This window comes from Phaseolus vulgaris, chromosome 1, assembly GCF_051622355.1.
Source record: "Phaseolus vulgaris cultivar YP4 chromosome 1, ASM5162235v1, whole genome shotgun sequence".
Lineage (NCBI taxonomy): Eukaryota > Viridiplantae > Streptophyta > Magnoliopsida > Fabales > Fabaceae > Phaseolus > Phaseolus vulgaris.
In genome coordinates, this window is record NC_143498.1 from 55063347 (window position 1) to 55081965 (window position 18619).

Consider the following 18619-nt stretch of genomic DNA (forward strand, 5'->3'; position numbering starts at 1 on the left):
TTGATTATGCAAAGTTTGACCACGGTTGAGTCTACAATCTCTTGCTTTTCCATAAGTAATTTCTGCTCATCCTACCTGTAATGGAACTTCAGACCATATTTACACCTTCGCACAGTTGTAATCTCCTAACTAATTTCAACTGTTTATTATAATTAGACAAATACAGAGTCAATAATATCTCCAAATTTGTCATTTAGATACATGCCACCTCAATGATTAAAATTACCCAATCCCTTCTGTTTATCTTTTACTAAAAACTTCATATGCTCCTGTTTAATAATTTAATCATCTATATATCCTTTTCTAAATTATGACTGAAATCAAAATAATAACGTCTGGTTTTATTTTTGTCTCAATGCTCGTGTGCTAAATTTTCTATCTAACATTATTTACATTTTTATTTCCCCATTTAGCACTCATTTGTTTTTATTTATCTATCTAACATCCTTTTGTTTTTATTTCCATATCTAACACATTTTTAATTTTTTATTTTCCTATCTAACACCATTTCAAAAATAAATAAATAAATAATAAATTAAAAAAAATTGATAATTTTAATTTAGAATGCATTAAAAAATAAATATTTTTAATGTTTAAAATAGTTAGAAATATAATTAATGAATAAATATTCACTCACGGTCTGGGTCTTACTACGCCCTATTCCTTGGGTCTTTTGGTCTGAAAATTTTACCAGACATTCGTCATTGTGTGTATTGAGTTTTGGCTGAGATTTGAGCCCCAGATTCGTCGCAAAAGATTTTCAATAAATTTTTTTATCATCACTGCCAGGGTTGAAAGGAAGGTTCATTTGTGTGTGAAACAGTTTGATTTATTTCCTAGGTGAATACTCATCCGTTTGACGTGAAATTTGTCGCGTTTTGTCCCGAATACAGGGAAGAAAAGTCAGGACATTTTGTTTTCGGAAAACCGATTTTGTTCACTCTCGGTCTGGGTTTTACTACGCCCTATTCCTTGAATCTTTTGGTCTGAAAATTATACCAAACATTCGTCATTGTGTGTATTGAGTTTTGGCTGAGTTTTGAGCCCCAGATTCGTCCCACAAGATTTTTAATAATTTTTTTTATCATCACTGCCAGGGTTGAGAGGAAGATTCGTTTGTGTGTGAAACTGTTTGATTTTCTTCCTAGGTGAATACTCTTCTGTTTGACGTGACATTTGTCGCGTTTTGTCCAGAATTCAGTCACGATTCTTACGTGGAATTTCAGGAAAGAATTATTTCGGGACCATTTTACTTAAATTTTGTGAAAAACCAATGTTATCCTCTAGCAAAATTTGTGAAATTTCGCCATTCTCTCTACAATTTTATTCGGTGTCCATATTGCGTTGAAAAATTGCAAAAGAAAATCACACAAGTACTTTCATGTGTTGTTTGAACCCTCCTAAGGAGACACGTCCATAAAAAATTCACAAAAAGAAGATACAGGGAAGAAAAGCCAGGACATTTTGTTTTCGGAAAATCGATTTTGTTCACTCTCGGTCTGGGTCTTACTACGCCCTATTCCTTGGGTCTTTTGGTCTGAAAATTTTACCAGACAATCGTCATTGTGTGTATTGAGTTTTGGCTGAGATTTGAGCCTCAGATTCATCCCACAAGATTTTCAATAAATTTTTTTATCATCACTGCCATGGTTGAAAGGAAGGTTCGTTTGTGTGTGAAACAGTTTGATTTTTTTCCTAGGTGAATACTCATCCGTCTGACGTGAAATTTGTCGCGTTTTGTACCGAATTCAGTCACGATTTTTACGTGTAATTTCAGGAAAGAATTATTTCGGGGCCATTTTTCTTAAATTTTGTGAAAAACCAAGACTATCCTCTAGAAAAATTTGAGAAATTTCGCCATACTCTCTGCAATTTTATTCATGGTCCTATTTGCCTTGAAAAATTACAAAGAAAATCACACAAGTACTTTCATCTGTTGTTTGCACCCTCCTAAGGAGGCACGTCCATAAAAAATTCACAAAACGAAGATACAGGGAAGAAAAGCCAGGACATTTTGTTTTCGAAAAATCGATTTTGTTCACTCTCGGTCTGGGTCTTACTACGCCCTATTAGTTGGGTCTTTTGGTCTGAAATTTTTACCAGACATTCGTTATTGTGTGTATTGAGTTTTGGCTGAGATTTGAGCCTCAGATTCGTTCCACAAGAATTTCAATAAATTTTTTTATCATCACTGCCAGAGTTGAAAGGAACGTCCGTTTGTGTGTGAAACTGTTTGATTTTTTTCCTAACTGAATACTCATCCGTTGGACGTGAAATTTGTCGCGTTTTGTCCCGAATTCAGTCACGATTCTTATGTGGAATTTCATGAAAGAATTATTTCAGGACCATTTTTCTTAATTTTTGTGAAAAACCAAAGCTATCCTTTAGCAAAATTTGTGAAATTTCGCTATACTCTCTGCAATTTTATTCGTGGTCCTATTTGCCTTGAAAAATTACAAAGAAAATCACACAAGTACTTTCATGTGTTGTTTGCACCCTCCTAAGGACGCACGTCCATAAAAAAATTCACAAAAAGAAGATACAGGGAAGAAAATCCAGGACATTTTGTTTTCGGAAAACCGATTTTGTTCACTCTCGGTCTGGGGCTTACTACGCCCTATTCCTTGGGTCTTTTGGTCTGAAAACTTTACCAGACATTCTTCATTGTGTGTATTGAGTTTTGGCTGAGATTTGAGCCCCAGATTCGTCCCACAAGATTTTCAATAATTTTTTTTATCATCACTGCCAGGGTTGAAAGGAAAGTTCGTTTGTGTGTGAAACTGTTTGATTTTTTTCCTAGGTGAATACTCATCCGTTTGACGTGAAATTTGTCACGTTTTGTCCCGAAAATCAGTCACGATTCTTACGTGGAATTTCAGGAAATAATTATTTCGGGGCCATTTTTCTTAAATTTTGTGAAAAAGCAAGGCTATCCTCTAGCAAAATTTGAGAAATTTCGCCATACTCTCTGCAATTTTATTCGTGGTCCTATTTGCCTTGAAAAATTACAAAGAAAATCACACAAGTACTTTCATCTGTTGTTTGCACCCTCCTAAGGAGGCACGTCCATAAAAAATTCACAAAACGAAGATACAGGGAAGAAAAGCCAGGACATTTTGTTTTCGAAAAATCGATTTTGTTCACTCTCGGTTTGGGTCTTACTACGCCCTATTCTTTGGGTCTTTTGGTCTGAAATTTTTACCAGACATTCGTTATTGTGTGTATTGAGTTTTGGCTGAGATTTGAGCCCCAGATTCGTCCCACAAGATTTTCAATAATTTTTTTATCATTACTGCCAGGGTTGAAATGAAGGTTCGTTTGTGTGTGAAACTGTTTGATTTTTTTCCTAGGTGAATACTCATCCGTTTGACGTGAAATTTGTCTCGTTTTGTCCCGAATTCAGTCACGATTCTTACGTGGAATTTCAGGAAAGAATTATTTCGGGACCATTTTTCTTAAATTTTGTGAAAAACCAAGGCTATCTCTAGCAAAATTTGTGAAATTTCGCCATACTCTCTGCAATTTTATTCGGGGTCCATATTGTGTTGAAAAATTGCAAAAAAAATCACACAAGTACTATCATGTGTTGTTTGCATCCTCCTAAGCAGGCACGTCCATAAAAAATTCACAAAAAGAAGATACAGGGAAGAAAAGCCAGGACATTTTGTTTTCGGAAAACCGATTTTGTTCACTCTCGGTCTGGCTCTTACTACGCCCTATTCCTTATGTATTTTGGTCTGAAATGTTTACCAGACATTCGTCATTGTGTGTATTGAGTTTTGGCTGAGATTTGAGCGTGGGATTCGTCCCACAAGATTTTCAATAATTTTTTTTATCATCACTGCCAGGGTTGAAAGGAAGGTTCATTTGTGTGTGAAACTGTTTGATTTTTTTCCTAGTTGAATACTCATCCGTTTGACGTAAAATTTGTCACCTTTTGTCCCGAATTAAGTCACGATTATTACGTGAAATTTCAGGAAAAAATTATTTCGGGGCCATTTTTGTTAAATTTTGTGAAAAACTAAGGCTATCATCATCTAGCAAAATTTTTTAAATTTCGCCATACTCTCTGCAATTTTATTCGGGGTCCATATTGCGTTGAAAAATTGCAAAAATAATCACACAAGTACATTCATGTCTTGTTTTCACCCTCCTAAGGAGGCACGTCTATAAAAAATTCACAAAAAGAAGATACAGGGAAGATAAGCCAGGACATATTTTTTTCAGAAAACCGATTTTGTTCACTCCCGGTCTGGGTCTTACTACGCTCTATTCCTTGGGTCTTTTGGTCTGAAAACTTTACCAGACATTCGTCATTGTGTGTGTTCAGTTTTAGCTGAGATTTGAGTCCCAGATTCGTCCCACAAGATTTTCAATAATTTTTTTTTATCATCACTGCCAGGGTTGAAAGGAAGGTTCGTTTGTGTCTGAAACAGTTTGATTTTTTTCCTATGTGAATACTCATCCGTTTGACGTGAATTTTGTCGCGTTTTGTCCCGAATTCAGTCACGATTCTTACGTGGAATTTCAGGAAAGAATTATTTCGGGACCATTTTTCTTAAAATTTGTGAAAAATCAAGACTATTGATAGTTGTCGTTTTGCTGTCAAATTAATATGATTCTAGCGTAGACTTGTGTAACACTAGAGAGATGATAGTATAATTGTGGACAAATGTCCCCAAGTCGTCTCCCAACGAATCCAATAGTAAAATCAGTTGATCAGGGTTTAAAATCTATCTGCAAGCAATAAAAGTTAGCAATAACAATAAAGATAAAAAAAAGGGGGGTTTGAGATAGTTGTGCATAAAATATAAAAGAGATTAAAATAGCAAATAAAAAGCGGTTGATCCCAAGTTCTTCCACCATTGAATTCTTCACAGGTTCTCTAAAGAATAATCTTTTCTCAATCCTCCGACAGAGCTAAACCAGATTGAACATGCGCCGATCTGATTCAACTGGAACTCACTAGTAAAGCATGCGTCTACTAGTTTAATCAATACCCACTTTGTTCCATGCGTATACTCCATGGGAATGCTTACCTCCTCTCCCTTATAAGAATATTAATTAAAACAATGGATTTATTTATTATTATAGTCCAATAATCTATGAATAAGGCTAATGAGTGTGAATAAATATATGCTTATCAACTATCCTCTAGCAAAATTTGTGAAATTTTGCCATACTCTCTGCAATTTTATTCGGGATCCATATTGCGTTGAAAAATTGCAAAAAAAATCACACAAGTACATTCATGTGTTGTTTGCACCCCTCTTAAGCAGGCACGTCCATAAAAAATTCACAAAAACAAGATACAGGGAAGAAAAGCCATGACATTTTATTTTCGGAAAACCAATTTTTTTCAGTCTCGGTCTGAGTCTTACTACGCCCTATTCCTTGGGTCTCTTGGTCTGGAAATTTTACCAGACATTTGTCATTTTGTGTATTGAGTTTTGGCTAAGATTTGAGCCCCAGATTCGTCCCACAAGATTTTCAATAAATTTTTTTATCATCACTACCAGGGTTGAAAGGATGGTTCGTTTGTGTGTGAAACAGTTTGATTTTTTTCCTAGGTGAATACTCATCCGTTTGACGTGAAATTTGTCGCGTTTTGTTCCGAATTCAGTCACGATTCTTACGTGTAATTTTAGAAAAGAATTATTTCGAGGCCATTTTTCTTAAATTTAGTGAAAAACCAAGGCTATCCTCTAGCAAAAATTTTGCTATTTTGCCATACTCTCTGCAATTTTATTCGGGCTCCATATTGCGTTGAAAAATTGCAAAAAAAATCACACAAGTACTTTCATGTGTTGTTTGCGCCCTCCTAAGGAGACACATCCATAAAAAATTCAAAAAAAGAAGATACAAGGAAGAAAAGCTAGGACATTTGTTTTCGAAAAACCGATTTTGTTTATTCTCGGTCTGGGTCTTACTACGCCCTATTCCTTAGGTCTTTCGGTCTGAAATTTTTACCAGACATTCATTATTGTGTGTATTGAGTTTTGGCTAAGATTGGAGCCTCGGATTTAGATTCGTCCCACAAGAATTTCAATAAAAAAATTTATCATCACTGCCAGGGTTGAAAGGAATGTCCGTTTGTGTGTGAAACAGTTTGATTTATTTCCTAGGTGAATACTCATCCGTTTGACGTTAAATTTATCGCGTTTAGTCCCCAAATCAGTCACGATTCTTACGTGGAATTTCAGGAAAAAATTATTTCGGGGCCATTTTTGTTAAATTTTGTGAAAAACCAAGGCTATCCTCTAGTAAAGTTTGTGAAATTTCGCCATACTCTCTGCAATTTTATTCGGGATCTATATTGCGTTGAAAAATTGCAAAAGAAATCACACAAGTACTTCCATGTGTTGTTTGCACCGTCCTAAGGAGGCACGTCCATAAAAAATTCACAAAAAGAAGATACAGGGAAGAAAAGACAGGACATTTTGTTTTCGAAAAACCGGTTTTGTTCACTCTCGGTGTGGGTCTTGCTACGCCCTATACCTTGGGTCTTTTGGTCTGAAATTTTTACCAGACATTCGTAATTGTGTGTATTAAGCTTTGGCTGAGATTTAAGCCTCATATTCGTCCCACAATATTTTCAATAAATTTTTTTATCATCACTGTCAGGGTTGAAAGGAATGTTCGTTACTGTGTGAAACTGTTTGATTTTTTTCCTAGGTGAATACTCATCCGTTTGACGTGAAATTCGTCGCTTTTTGTCCCGAATTCAGTCACGATTCTTACGTGAAATTTCAGGAAAGAATTATTTCGGGACCATTTTACTTAAATTTTGTGAAAAACCAAGGCTATCCTCTAGCAAAATTTGTGAAATTTCGCCATACTCTCTGCAATTTTATTCGGGATCTATATTGCGTTGAAAAATTGCAAAAAAAATCACACAAGTACTTCCATGTGTTGTTTGCACCCTCTTAAGGAGGCACGTCCATAAAAATGTTACAAAAAGAAGATACAGGGAAGAAAAGCCAGGACATTTTGTTTTCGGAAAACCGATTTTGTTCACTCTTGGTCTGGGTCTTACTACGCCTTATTCCTTGGGTCTTTTGGTCTGAAAATTTTACCAAACATTCTTCATTTTGTGTATTGAGTTTTGGCTGAGATTTGAGACTCAGATTCGTCCTACAAGATTTTTAATAAATTTTTTATCATCACTGCCAGGGTTGAAAGGATGGTTCGTTTGTGTGTGAAACAGTTTGATTTTTTTACTAGGTGAGTAATCATCCGTGTAACGTGAAATTTGTCGCGTTTTCTCCCGAATTCAATCACGATTCTTAAGAGGAGTTTCAGGAAATAATTATTTCGGGACCATTTTTGTTAAATTTTGTAAAAAACCAATGCTATCCTCTAGCAAAATTTGTGAAATTTCGTCACACTCTCTGCAACTTTATTCGGGGTTCATATTGCGTTGAAAAATTGCAAAAATAATCACACAAGTACTTTCATGTCTTGTTTGAACCCCCCTAAGGAGGCACGTCCATAAAAAATTCACAAAAAGAATATACAGGGAAGAAAAGCCAGGACATTTTGTTTTCGGAAAATCGATTTTGTTCACTCTCGGTCTGGGTCTTACTACGCCCTATTCCTTGGGTCTTTTGGTCTGAAAATTTTACCAGACATTCTTCATTGTGTGTATTGAGTTTTGGCTAAGATTTGAGCCCCAGATTCGTCCCACAAGATTTTCAATATTTTTTTTTATCATCACTGCCAGGGTTGAAAGGAAGGTTCGTTTGTGTGTGAAACTGTTTGATTTTTTTCTTAGGTGAATACTCATCCGTTTGACGTGAAATTTGTCGCGTTTTGTCCCGAATTCAGTCACGATTCTTACTTGGAATTTCAGGAAAGAATTATTTCGGGACCATTTTTCCTAAATTTTGTGAAAAGCCAAGGCTATCCTCTAGCAAAATTTGTGAAATTTCGCCACACTCTCTGCAATTTTATTCGGGGTTCATATTGCGTTGAAAAATTGCAAAAATAATCACACAAGTACTTCCATGTCTTGTTTGAACCCTCCTAAGGAGGCACGTCCATAAAAAATTCACAAAAAGAAGATACAGGGAAGAAAAGCCAGGACATTCTCTTTTCGGAAAATCGATTTTGTTCACTCTCGGTCTGGGTCTTACTACGCCCTATTCCTTGATTCTTTTGGTCTGAAAATTATACGAAACATTCGTCATTGTGTGTATTGAATTTTTGCTGAGTTTTGAGCCCCAGATTCGTCCCACAAGATTCTCAATAATTTTTTTTATCATCACTGCCAGGGTTGAGAGGAAGATTAGTTTGTGTGTGAAACTGTTTGTTTTTCTTCCTAGGTGAATACTCTTCTGTTTGACGTGATATTTGTCGCGTTTTGTCCAGAATTCAGTCACGATTCTTACGTGAAATTTCAGGAAAGAATTATTTCGGGACCATTTTACTTAAATTTTGTGAAAAACCAAGGCTATCCTCTAGCAAAATTTGTGAAATTTCGCCATACTCTTTACAATTTTATTCGGTGTCCATATTGCGTTGAAAAATTGCAAAAGAAAATCACACAAGTACTTTCATGTATTGTTTGAACCCTCTTAAGGAGGCACGTCCATAAAAAATTCACAAAAAGAAGATACAGGGAAGAAAAGTCAGGACATTTTGTTTTCGGAAAATCGATTTTGTTCACTCTCGGTCTGGGTCTTACTACGCCCTATTCCTTGGGTCTTTTGGTCTGAAAATTTTACCAGACAATCGTCATTGTGTGTATGGAGTTTTGGCTAAGATTTGAGCCCCAGATTCGTCCCACAAGGTTTTTGAATAAATTTTTTTATCATCACTGCCAGGGTTGAAAGGAAGGTTCGTTTGTGTGTGAAACAGTTTGATTTTTTTCCTAGGTGAATACTCATCCGTTTGACGTGAAATTTGTCGCGTTTTGTCCCGAATTCAGTCACGATTCTTACGTGTAATTTTAGGAAATAATTATTTCGGGGCCATTTTTCTTAAATTTTTTGAAAAATCAAGGCTATCCTCTAGCAAAATTTGAGAAATTTCGCCATACTCTCTGCAATTTTATTCGGGATCTATATTTGCCTTGAAAAATTACAAAGAAAATCACACAAGTACTTTCATGTGTTGTTTGCACCCTCCTAAGGAGGCACGTCCATAAAAAATTCACAAAACGAAGATACAGGGAAGAAAAGCCAGGACATTTTGTTTTCGAAAAACTGATTTTGTTCACTCTCGGTCTGGGTCTTACTACGCCCTATTCTTTTGGTCTTTTGGTCTTTTGGTCTGAAATTTTTACCAGACATTCGTTATTGTGTGTATTGAGTTTTGGCTGAGATTTGAGCCTCAGATTCGTTCCACAAGAATTTCAATAAATTTTTTTATCATCACTGCCAGAGTTGAAAGGAACATTCGTTTGTGTGTGAAACTATTTGATTTTTTTCCTAACTGAATACTCATCCGTTGGACGTGAAATTTGTCGCGTTTTGTCCCGAATTCAGTCACGATTCTTACGTGGAATTTCAGGAAAGAATTATTTCGGGACCATTTTTCTTAAATTTTGTGAAAAACCAAGTCTATCTTTTAGCAAAATTTGTGAAATTTCGCCATACTCTCTACAATTTTATTCGGGATCTATATTGCGTTGAAAAATTGCAAAAAAAATCACACAAGTACTTTCATGTGTTGTTTGCACTCTGCTAAGGAGGCACTTCCATAAACAAATCACAAAAAGAAGATATAGGAAAAAAAGCCAGGACATTTGGTTTTCGGAAAATCGGTTTTTTTCATTCTCGGTTTGTGTCTTACTACGTCCTATTCCTTGGGTCTTTTGGTCTGAAAATTTTACCAGACATTTGTCATTGTGTGAATTGAGTTTTGGCTAAGATTTAAGCCTCATATTCGTGCCACAAGATTTTAAACAATTTTTTTATTCATCACTATTAATTAGTACTAATTGTGTTTGATTTTTTATAATTATGTCGTGTATTTTTTACTTGAAATTGACATGATTACTTGATCATATAAATGTAAATACTAATTTATGTTTGTAGATTCAACTTTTATGTTGTTGTAAGGTTTAATTTTTTATTTTCTTCATTCTTAAAAAAATAATTTTAAACTAAAAATTTAAATTTATTACTTTTTAATTTTTATTTTGTAAAAACTCATTTCTTTATTCATTAATTATATTTCTAACTATTTTAAACATTAAAAATATTTATTTTTTAATGCAATCAATATTAAAATTATTAAAAAATTATTATTATTATTATTATTATTTTAAATGACTCTAGATAGGGAAATAAAAAAAAAATAAAAGGGTACTAGATAGGAAAATAAAAAATAAAATGGTGCTAGATTGAAAAATAAAAACAAAACGGTATTAGATAGGAAAATAAAAATAAAAGGGTGATAGATAGGGAAATAAAAATAAAAGGATCTTAGATAGAGAAATAAAAGTGTAAATGGTGTTAAATAGGAAATTTACCCAATTTCAGAACTCGATATATATTTTTTAAATATTTAATCCCTCTAGTTTATTTATTGTTAAAACTAGTCAAGTACATCCATTATTTTTATTTATATAAAATCCTCAGGTCTTGTTTCTGCGGTTTTGTAATAATTAGAGAATTTAATTTAAATGGATTTGAGAAAAAGATAGAAATCTCAAAAATTATAAAACAAAATCCGACCTGCCGGATTCGAACCAGCGACCTAAGGATTGTCTGCACCAACTACAGTCCTCCGCTCTACCAACTGAGCTAAGGTCGGAATATGAATTATAATTTCAACTTTAAGTAATCCTAATGTATGAAATTTATTTCAACATTATTATCTACTTATTCAGATTATTTTTAATGCAAATATTTGTTTATGAAAATTTTTAATGTCAATATAATTTATATAAATTATAGTATACTCATCTTTGATGGATTAATATTATGTATTAAATTTTATAACCACCTTTAAAAAATAATTATAATTAATCTTACGTAATATAGAAATATTATTTAAGACATTATGTTATAAGTATTAAGATTCATATAGAAATATCTGTTAAGATTTTTTTCGAGAAACTTATATCAACAAAGTCTTAGAAAGATTTAACATAAAAGTTGTTCAAGAGAGTGTAATTGCTTTTATATAGGGTGATAAACTGAAATGAAATGAGTTCCTAAAATAAAATCTTAAACATTTGTAGTTAAAGTTTTGATAATATATTAACGTAATTTAGGTGTTGACCACTAAAAAGCTAAAATGAAAAAACGAGAAATCTTCTATGATAGTGGTTTCTTACTCATAACTTTAAAAAATAATCAACATTTAGCCTCTGTCTGTTTCCCCTTATTCACTATACACGAAGAAAGAAAAAAAGACATGAATTATTTTCGTTTGTTTCTATTAATTAGCGAGCATTTATGAGCAAAGAAAGGCACGAAAATAACTTTTTCTATCTTCACTTGTGTCCGAAGATATACGAAGAAAGTCACATAGATAGTGTTAATTACCCATATTATCCTTAATGTTATAAATTTATTTAATAATATTAATAATAATAATTATTTCTAATAATAATAATAAATATAATTATTTATAATAAAAGATAATTTATATAATAATAGTATTATGAAAATATTTATATATATATATATATTTATAAAATTTTAATTAACTAAAATTTATATAAAAAAATCTCATATTTTATTATTTAAATATTTTTAAAAAAAATAAATTTGTAAACTTCTATTTTACACATTTAAAAAAAATTAAAATCTCCTTACAACTATCATATCACTCACAAACTTCAATAAACTTTCTTCACAAATCCACTATAATATACCCTAATCCAAACAACCTTATTTTTTTTACACTTTCCTCTCAAATCACTCCAAATCCACTCTCTCAAATCATCTCCTCAATCCAAACACACCCTTAAAAAGTAAATACGTACTCTTGGCAAAGCTCAAGTATTGTTTTCGAAATGGCACATTGCGGGAGGAAGTTATCCCATGTATCTTAAATAAAACGACATCATAAATTATTTTCCTTTCCTTTTAAAAACGTATTACAAGACAATATATAGAACTTCCATATTTCTGTTAGACCATGAAAACTAAACGTTTTCTCTATTTCCCACATTCCTTATTTCATTCCATTGACTCTGTAAACAAACGAGTGATTGGTACATTACCACAAACATTAAAAACCAAGCAGAATATCAACAGTCAACAAGGGCAAATGACCCGTTTTAAAGCTTCGACAATTTATTATTCTTTGGAGGGTGAATAACTGCACCAAGATCATAGTAATATGGACTTACCACTAAAAATAAAATAACAGAACCAGAGTCCGCAAAAATACCCGTTGTTGCTCTGAACCAACATTTATAATTACAGAGTAATTTACAATTATAAAATCGAAAACTATGTTAGAGACAAAAACACAATGCAAAATAATGAAGGTGAATTCCCTTAGCCTGACTGTACACGTAACTTGTTTGCCACATGGAGCAAATGACTAATGTTTGTAGAGGGATAACTTTGAAGCAACTTGAGGTTAGAAGTGAAATCACCCGCTAGGAGGCGCCTACGGACGAAAATTAGCATTGCGCAGCATATTCTGAGAAGTGTTTCCTACACAGTATCGCAAGAGTTAATATTCCTCCTTATTCTATTTTCACCGAGTGAAAAAATCATTACTAGTTCTATGCAATAATATGATGAACAAAAGGAATTTATTGTTCCAATATTACAATCAAGGAAATCACATGACTTGTAAGCTGTAACATTTCCTAGTTCTCTCAAACGCAACACAAAAGGAAGTAACTTCGAGTTTGTTCTAATCATCTTTCCTTACAAAAAGATCCTATAAATTGCAGGTTACACTGCAGGTTGGGGTAAATAGAGAAAGCGTTATAAAGTATAGCACACAAGAAACCTGTTTTTAACGATGCTTAATAGGTTTTTAATTACGACATCTTCAGGATAGTTGCAGGTTTTCTAATATAAATTGAAAAACATATCAGTGAAACTATTCACTTAGTCCGTATTAGTTCCTATACAAAAATATAGTAAGTTTTAGTTACTATACAGTTTTTGTTTGGCCTTCAGAAAGTTTCCATGAATACAAGCCAAAATGCTTTCTATGGAGTCCTCAACAGGGACCACAACTTAACTTGTACAGGTTCTACGTAGTTAAAAGGTTTTATGCAGAGTTCTCAACAAGGACCACCACTTAAAGCGTACACATGTGAAAGGGGACTAAAACTTCTAGTTTTCTCATTTAGGGACTAAAATTTGAAAGAAATTATAAGGACCAAATGAATAGTTTAACCAAACATATTCAAATAAAATAAAAGGCTAGTTTAATTTTTAACTTAATTTTGAAACACTTCAAACTTCTTTAAAACAAAAAAAGAGTTTTGTTTTTCAATTGTTAATTATAAGAACAAATCATTCAAACCTTCCAACACCATATCTGGGGGGCAGCAGCAAGTATCTCAGGTGCTTCCACTGGACAATAGATGGCAAAAGCCAATCAAAGCCATTTAACAAACACAACCGAAATGCCTCCTTAATGAGAGGGTACATGTTATAATGCTGGCAATCACATGGCTAGACGCAGGGTCCAGTGTATAAAATGGATGATGCACAATGGGTTTCAAAACACACTGTTGCTGTCATGAACACACAGGTCATACAGAATAAAAAAGAACTCAGCTGAATTTGAGACATGAAGATATGCATTGTTTGGCAAAAAGACAGCCAACATGCAGAAGCACTTGAAGGCTTGCTGTGGACCTTACCATCCAAAACTGTAATTGCATGCAATACCCATTGGTGGCGTGAGGAATGAGAGTTTATCAGTGGCAGATGGCAGAAGGCAGTGGCCAACCCCAAACATGCTATAGCCAAATGGCAGAAAGGATGACTGTTATTTAATAATTTTACATCATTACTTATATAAATATAATGCTAAAAAAACTCAAATTTCATGAAATATTCATAATAATCAATAAAGAGACGCAAGTCTTACTGTGTTAAACAAAACATAAGAGGAGTAGTTGAGAAGTGTCGCAACTCATGTGGATTCAGTCTAAAAATTGAAAACTGAAAACTACAATAAATTGAGAACTAATTTATAAAACTGAAAACTAGTTTTAGGTTTTAAAAATTCTTAAACTTAGAACTGACAAGCAAAACAAACCAACACTAAAAACTGACAAGCAAAACAAACCAAAACTAAAAACTGACAAGACAAACAAACCAAAACCAAAAACTAGTTCCCCCGCTTGTTGCCAGTCTTTGGTGGATGGAATTTCCTAGGAGGGTTTTGGAGCAGTTGCGGTGTTTCCTTTTACTGTTTTCTCTGTCAAATGTATTCCTGCGGCTTCTTATGGGGGCTTTCTTTTATTTTCCTTCAGCTATGTGACTTTGTTTGGAGGATAACTTAAAACTAACTCCTAGTGAAGAAGTACAACATCATATTTCAATAGGTCAATGCCTTTCCTTTTTATTAGCTACCTTAAAGTAACTCTGAAACTTAAAATCCAATGTCATCCCTTACCATTGACACAGCTAAGTGTGGCGGACCATGAGGATAAATGTCAATCCATTAATTTTATTTTGAGGGAAAAGTTTAGGCAGTCCAATATAGTAGAAGGAAAATAGGAGCAAAACTGTACCTGTGGACCCTCTGGATCACTTAAAATGATGTCCCAAATATGGAGGATGTCAGAAAAATTAAATTCCTGAGTCAAGAGGAGAGTAATCCACCTAAATGCATAGAACTGGGGATTGACCTGACATTTAGGATTAGAAATAGAAACAGAAATGTGAGATTTGTCATTTTTCTAATCAACTGCACAATCAAACACGTACTTAAATCATCTGACAAAATTGACACTCACAATAGAACACTGACTAATTAAAGACTAAAAATGACACTTAAAGTAGTAGATGAACATAAAACAGTCAAACAGAAAAAAAAATGTCCAAAAATAACAGGTGCAACATAGAACGCATCACTGAATCAATGAAGCAGCTAGCAACACACTTTCTAGATCATTTATTAATTAGTTTTACTAATAAAATATTGGATGAAAATCTTTTTAAAACAAATTTAATAAAACAGAGAGAGGTCAGAGAACAATGTCTTCATTCCCGCCCTTGTATCATTTGCCAAACAAAATGAGTTAACCACCATTGTTCTAAGGAAAACTTCTTCTCCATAACCCTCCTGTTCTCAAATTGTTAAAAAGATTTTTTACTTTTAGACAGAGAACGTACTTAAATTGCCTCTTACCTGGGTAGTGACCTCAAGATGACGCCACAGTTCTTCATCGTGTTCTTTTAAAAGCTGGGATAATCTTGTAATAGTGGAACGGATTCCAACAATACTATTATCAAGTTGTTGACAAAAATTATCTTGGAACCCACTCAATAGCTCAACAAAACAAAAGAATGTGTCTGCTTCAGCAAAGGCCTGCATTTAGTTATTGGAAACAGCTGGAAAAATTAAAATTTATGAGTAAAATAAAACTACATTAATCAGTCACTGCTATCTGAAAAACTTTTAGGAAACAAAAACCTCTTATCAACATTCCCATGGCCATATTTTTTTTTATAAAAGGAATTCACTCCAGAAAACATCATTATGAGACTTTGAAATCTCAACTAGATTAGCACCCCCCAAAGCATCAACAATCATGTGCTTCTAGAGGAATATGCATTAAAAAGAAAAGAAAAAGATACAAAATACTACAATCAACCATGGGGACAACACCAAACCCATGTAGCAATCACGAAAACCCTATGGTCTACCGGTTCTAAAAAAGTCCCGAGTATAAGTGGGCAACCTACTATACCAAGCGAACTCTACACTAGAATCCAAACCCAAATTAGCAAGCCTATCATTGCATTTAGTTCCTCCTCTACATAAGAGAAACACGAAAATTAAAAGCCCTACACATAAATCCCCATGGCCATATTATATTAATTATTTCACCTTTTTTCATTGTGTTTTTAAGTACATGGAAACATTGTATATCACAGATGGCAATATTTCTTGACCCAATTCCATAAGTAAGCATTTCTACATTTCTAAGTTTGCAAGGATGTACTTACAGCATTTTCCTCATCAGGGTCATTTTTGAATACATAGAAGAGAGGAGCCAATACTTCATTCATCCCTTGAACATATCTTATACCTGGATTCAACTTTGCAAAAATAAGTAATATGTTCTTCAAAGCATCCTGAAAATTCCCCAAAAGTTGAAAGTCAAGAAAAAGGATTGCTACTGAATGTGTCCATATGGATTTCAAAATAAATAGAGGAACAACCTGATTAGATTTTGCCAATTGAGAATCACCAGAGAAGAAGTGTATATCTGGATGAGTCCGTTTTACATCACGATCAATCTGCTCTATGAGATCTGTGTCCTGAAAAAATGAAAAACAAGAAGAGTACAGGAGATTAGATTAAGTTTCGGTAATAGTAGTCATCATATTCAAGACACAGGAAGTAGCATGGAAGTTAATAAAAGATTAAATTATTGATAACAGAAAGATAATCAGCAGTATGTGGTAAAGGATGCGCTGTGCTAAACTAATTCCCCCCATAGACACAGTGGTAATGGTTGCACAAATAAGGCATGACTCGGGAAGTCAGTTGCATATATAGAAGCAAATCAGAAACTTAGCATGCAATCGAGAATACTGTAACTGTAAGTGTAGGAAGTAACGTGCAGAATTGCAGTTTGTAATTTCTTAACCGTAAAGTAGGTGATAGTTATGTGTAAATAAGATATATATTAGATTTAGAGAGAAAAGATTGCATAGACATTAGATTAGTACCTGGAAGAACTGATTCCATACGCTGGTCTTGCCAAGACTCAAAGGGTGATCTTCATGAGTGATTTGTGATCTAGAAAGCAAGATACGAGTCTCAGATTTTGCATCATCGATGTCATGAGCAGCGGAGTTGTAGATCCTCCTCGTGATTTCTGACTGACTAGGCACAGAAACATTCAGAAGTGTGTGGTTGGGACTCTATAAGAAACGGAGTAATTGATGTAAGTGACGAACTTACAGGATTCATGAGGAGGTCGTCTTTGAAATGTTTGTACTGGGACCTCTTATTGGCTAATTCAGAGGACCAAAGGGCACGATCGGACGGAAGATATCCAAGCAAAAGCTGCGAAGGTTAAAAAGCAACATAAATTGTGTTTGTGTCTATGTGTGAGAGATGGTATTGAATGGTAAAGAGAGGGTAGGTACCTTCCAGAGCGTAGGGCGTAAAGCAGGGGCGGCAGCATGAGGAATACCTTGAGAAGCGACTCTCCTCAACTCGCGCATGTCTACAACCTTCCTAGATAACTAATCACAAACTAACTTAGCAACCAAACAAACCTAAATCCATGGATTAATGATTGGGAAAGCTAACCTCGGTCAACAACTGAGCTTGAGAGGAGATGTCATCGGCGGCGGAGGATGCAGAAGGAGAAGAGACGACGGACGAAGAAGAAGGAGAGGCATTGTGATTAGTTGGGGGATCTTCTCTGACAGAGACGGGGGGAGGCGGAGGCGGAGGAGGAGGAGGCGGAGAAGGAGGTGGAGAGGGCGGGCCAAAGCGGTGGTGGTCGGAGGGGGAGGACCACAGAGAACTATTCATCCACTCCGGTACCTGTTTCTTCTTCTTCATCATTTGCTTTGTTTTACTTTCTATCTAGGGTTTCTTCGCTCAGGAACAGGACTATAATAGATTAGATTTGGTTATACTTCATAAGAAGAAATTGAAATTGAGATTGGAAATGGAATTGGAATAGGAATTGGAATTGGAGGAGAAAATATTCAACCAACAATTGAGATTGCATTTGCATTTTTTCATTCTCTTCCTCTACTCTTGTCTGCTCAATTGGAATTGTATTGTATTGTCTTTGTATTGTATCGATACACATGGCTCCGCTACACTATGCCACCACAACGCAGTTCACCACATAATCACGAAAATAACACCAAATATTTCCTGCTATACATTTTAATAAAAAAAACCCTTGTAATTATCATAAATTCTTTACTTTATTTCAGTAAACTCATTGTATAATTCGCTACAAGTTATATTGCCAAAATTTTACTATAAATACTCATCTGGTGAGTTTGTTTTAAACAAAAAGCATCTAAGTTATTTACTTCCTTCATATTTAATAGGAGACAACAAGATCATTTAACTCAAAACACCCCTAAAACCAGTTCTAACAACACAAACTAAAGTAATTCAAGATTTTGTTTGAAAACAATGTCTTGTCCGTTAACAGAATTAGGTTTTGCTGTGAAATTTCTGGGTCCACAATTTCAGTAAAGCTACGATCTGGAGAATGTTTTGAACAACTTGATGTCGATACAAGTATGAATCAGGAGGCATCCAGCTCGGACCTTTGTTTGCAGGGTACCTTTTAAAATAGTATCTGCTCTCCAATTTTTCAATGGTGAGTGCAAAAGGAGTTTTCTTCTACTTAAAAATGTCTTCGTAAATTCTCATTTTTTTTTTCTTTCATCTTCTACTTAAGAAAGCGTCAAATTTTATTTATCAACAGAGTACTGTATTCTTTTTTCTAAAACAAACTGTTCCA

General features: G+C 34.2%; 1 protein-coding gene and 1 non-coding gene across 8 annotated transcripts; both read right to left on the reverse strand.

Annotated features, from left to right (window-relative positions):
* Window positions 1–10676: 10676 nt before the first annotated feature.
* Window positions 10677–10761, reverse strand: TRNAY-GUA (transfer RNA tyrosine (anticodon GUA)). Its single transcript is given in 2 exon segments — window positions 10677–10712; window positions 10725–10761. It is a non-coding gene; the product is annotated as a tRNA-Tyr (tRNA).
* A 1468-nt stretch (window positions 10762–12229) lies between these two features.
* Window positions 12230–18078, reverse strand: LOC137815298 (uncharacterized). 7 transcript variants are annotated; one of them, XR_011081724.2, is made up of 11 exons: window positions 17434–17961; window positions 17268–17366; window positions 17080–17184; window positions 16845–16997; window positions 16332–16430; window positions 16116–16244; window positions 15295–15474; window positions 14675–14791; window positions 13796–13920; window positions 13453–13666; window positions 12230–12623 (listed from the first exon to the last, which is right to left on the reverse strand). XR_011081724.2 is itself a non-coding variant. In XM_068618429.2 (10 exons), the coding sequence occupies exons 1-10, from the start codon at window positions 17692–17694 to the stop codon at window positions 12590–12592; spliced, it is 1302 nt and encodes a 433-aa protein (XP_068474530.1). In that variant the 5' UTR covers window positions 17695–17961; the 3' UTR covers window positions 12230–12589. The 7 variants fall into 7 exon arrangements, 4 of the variants coding, with proteins under 4 accessions (XP_068474530.1, XP_068474529.1, XP_090151589.1 ...); XR_011081727.2 differs by lacking the exon at window positions 13453–13666 and having other exon boundaries at window positions 13796–13894; XM_068618429.2 differs by lacking the exon at window positions 13453–13666.
* Window positions 18079–18619: the final 541 nt, after the last annotated feature.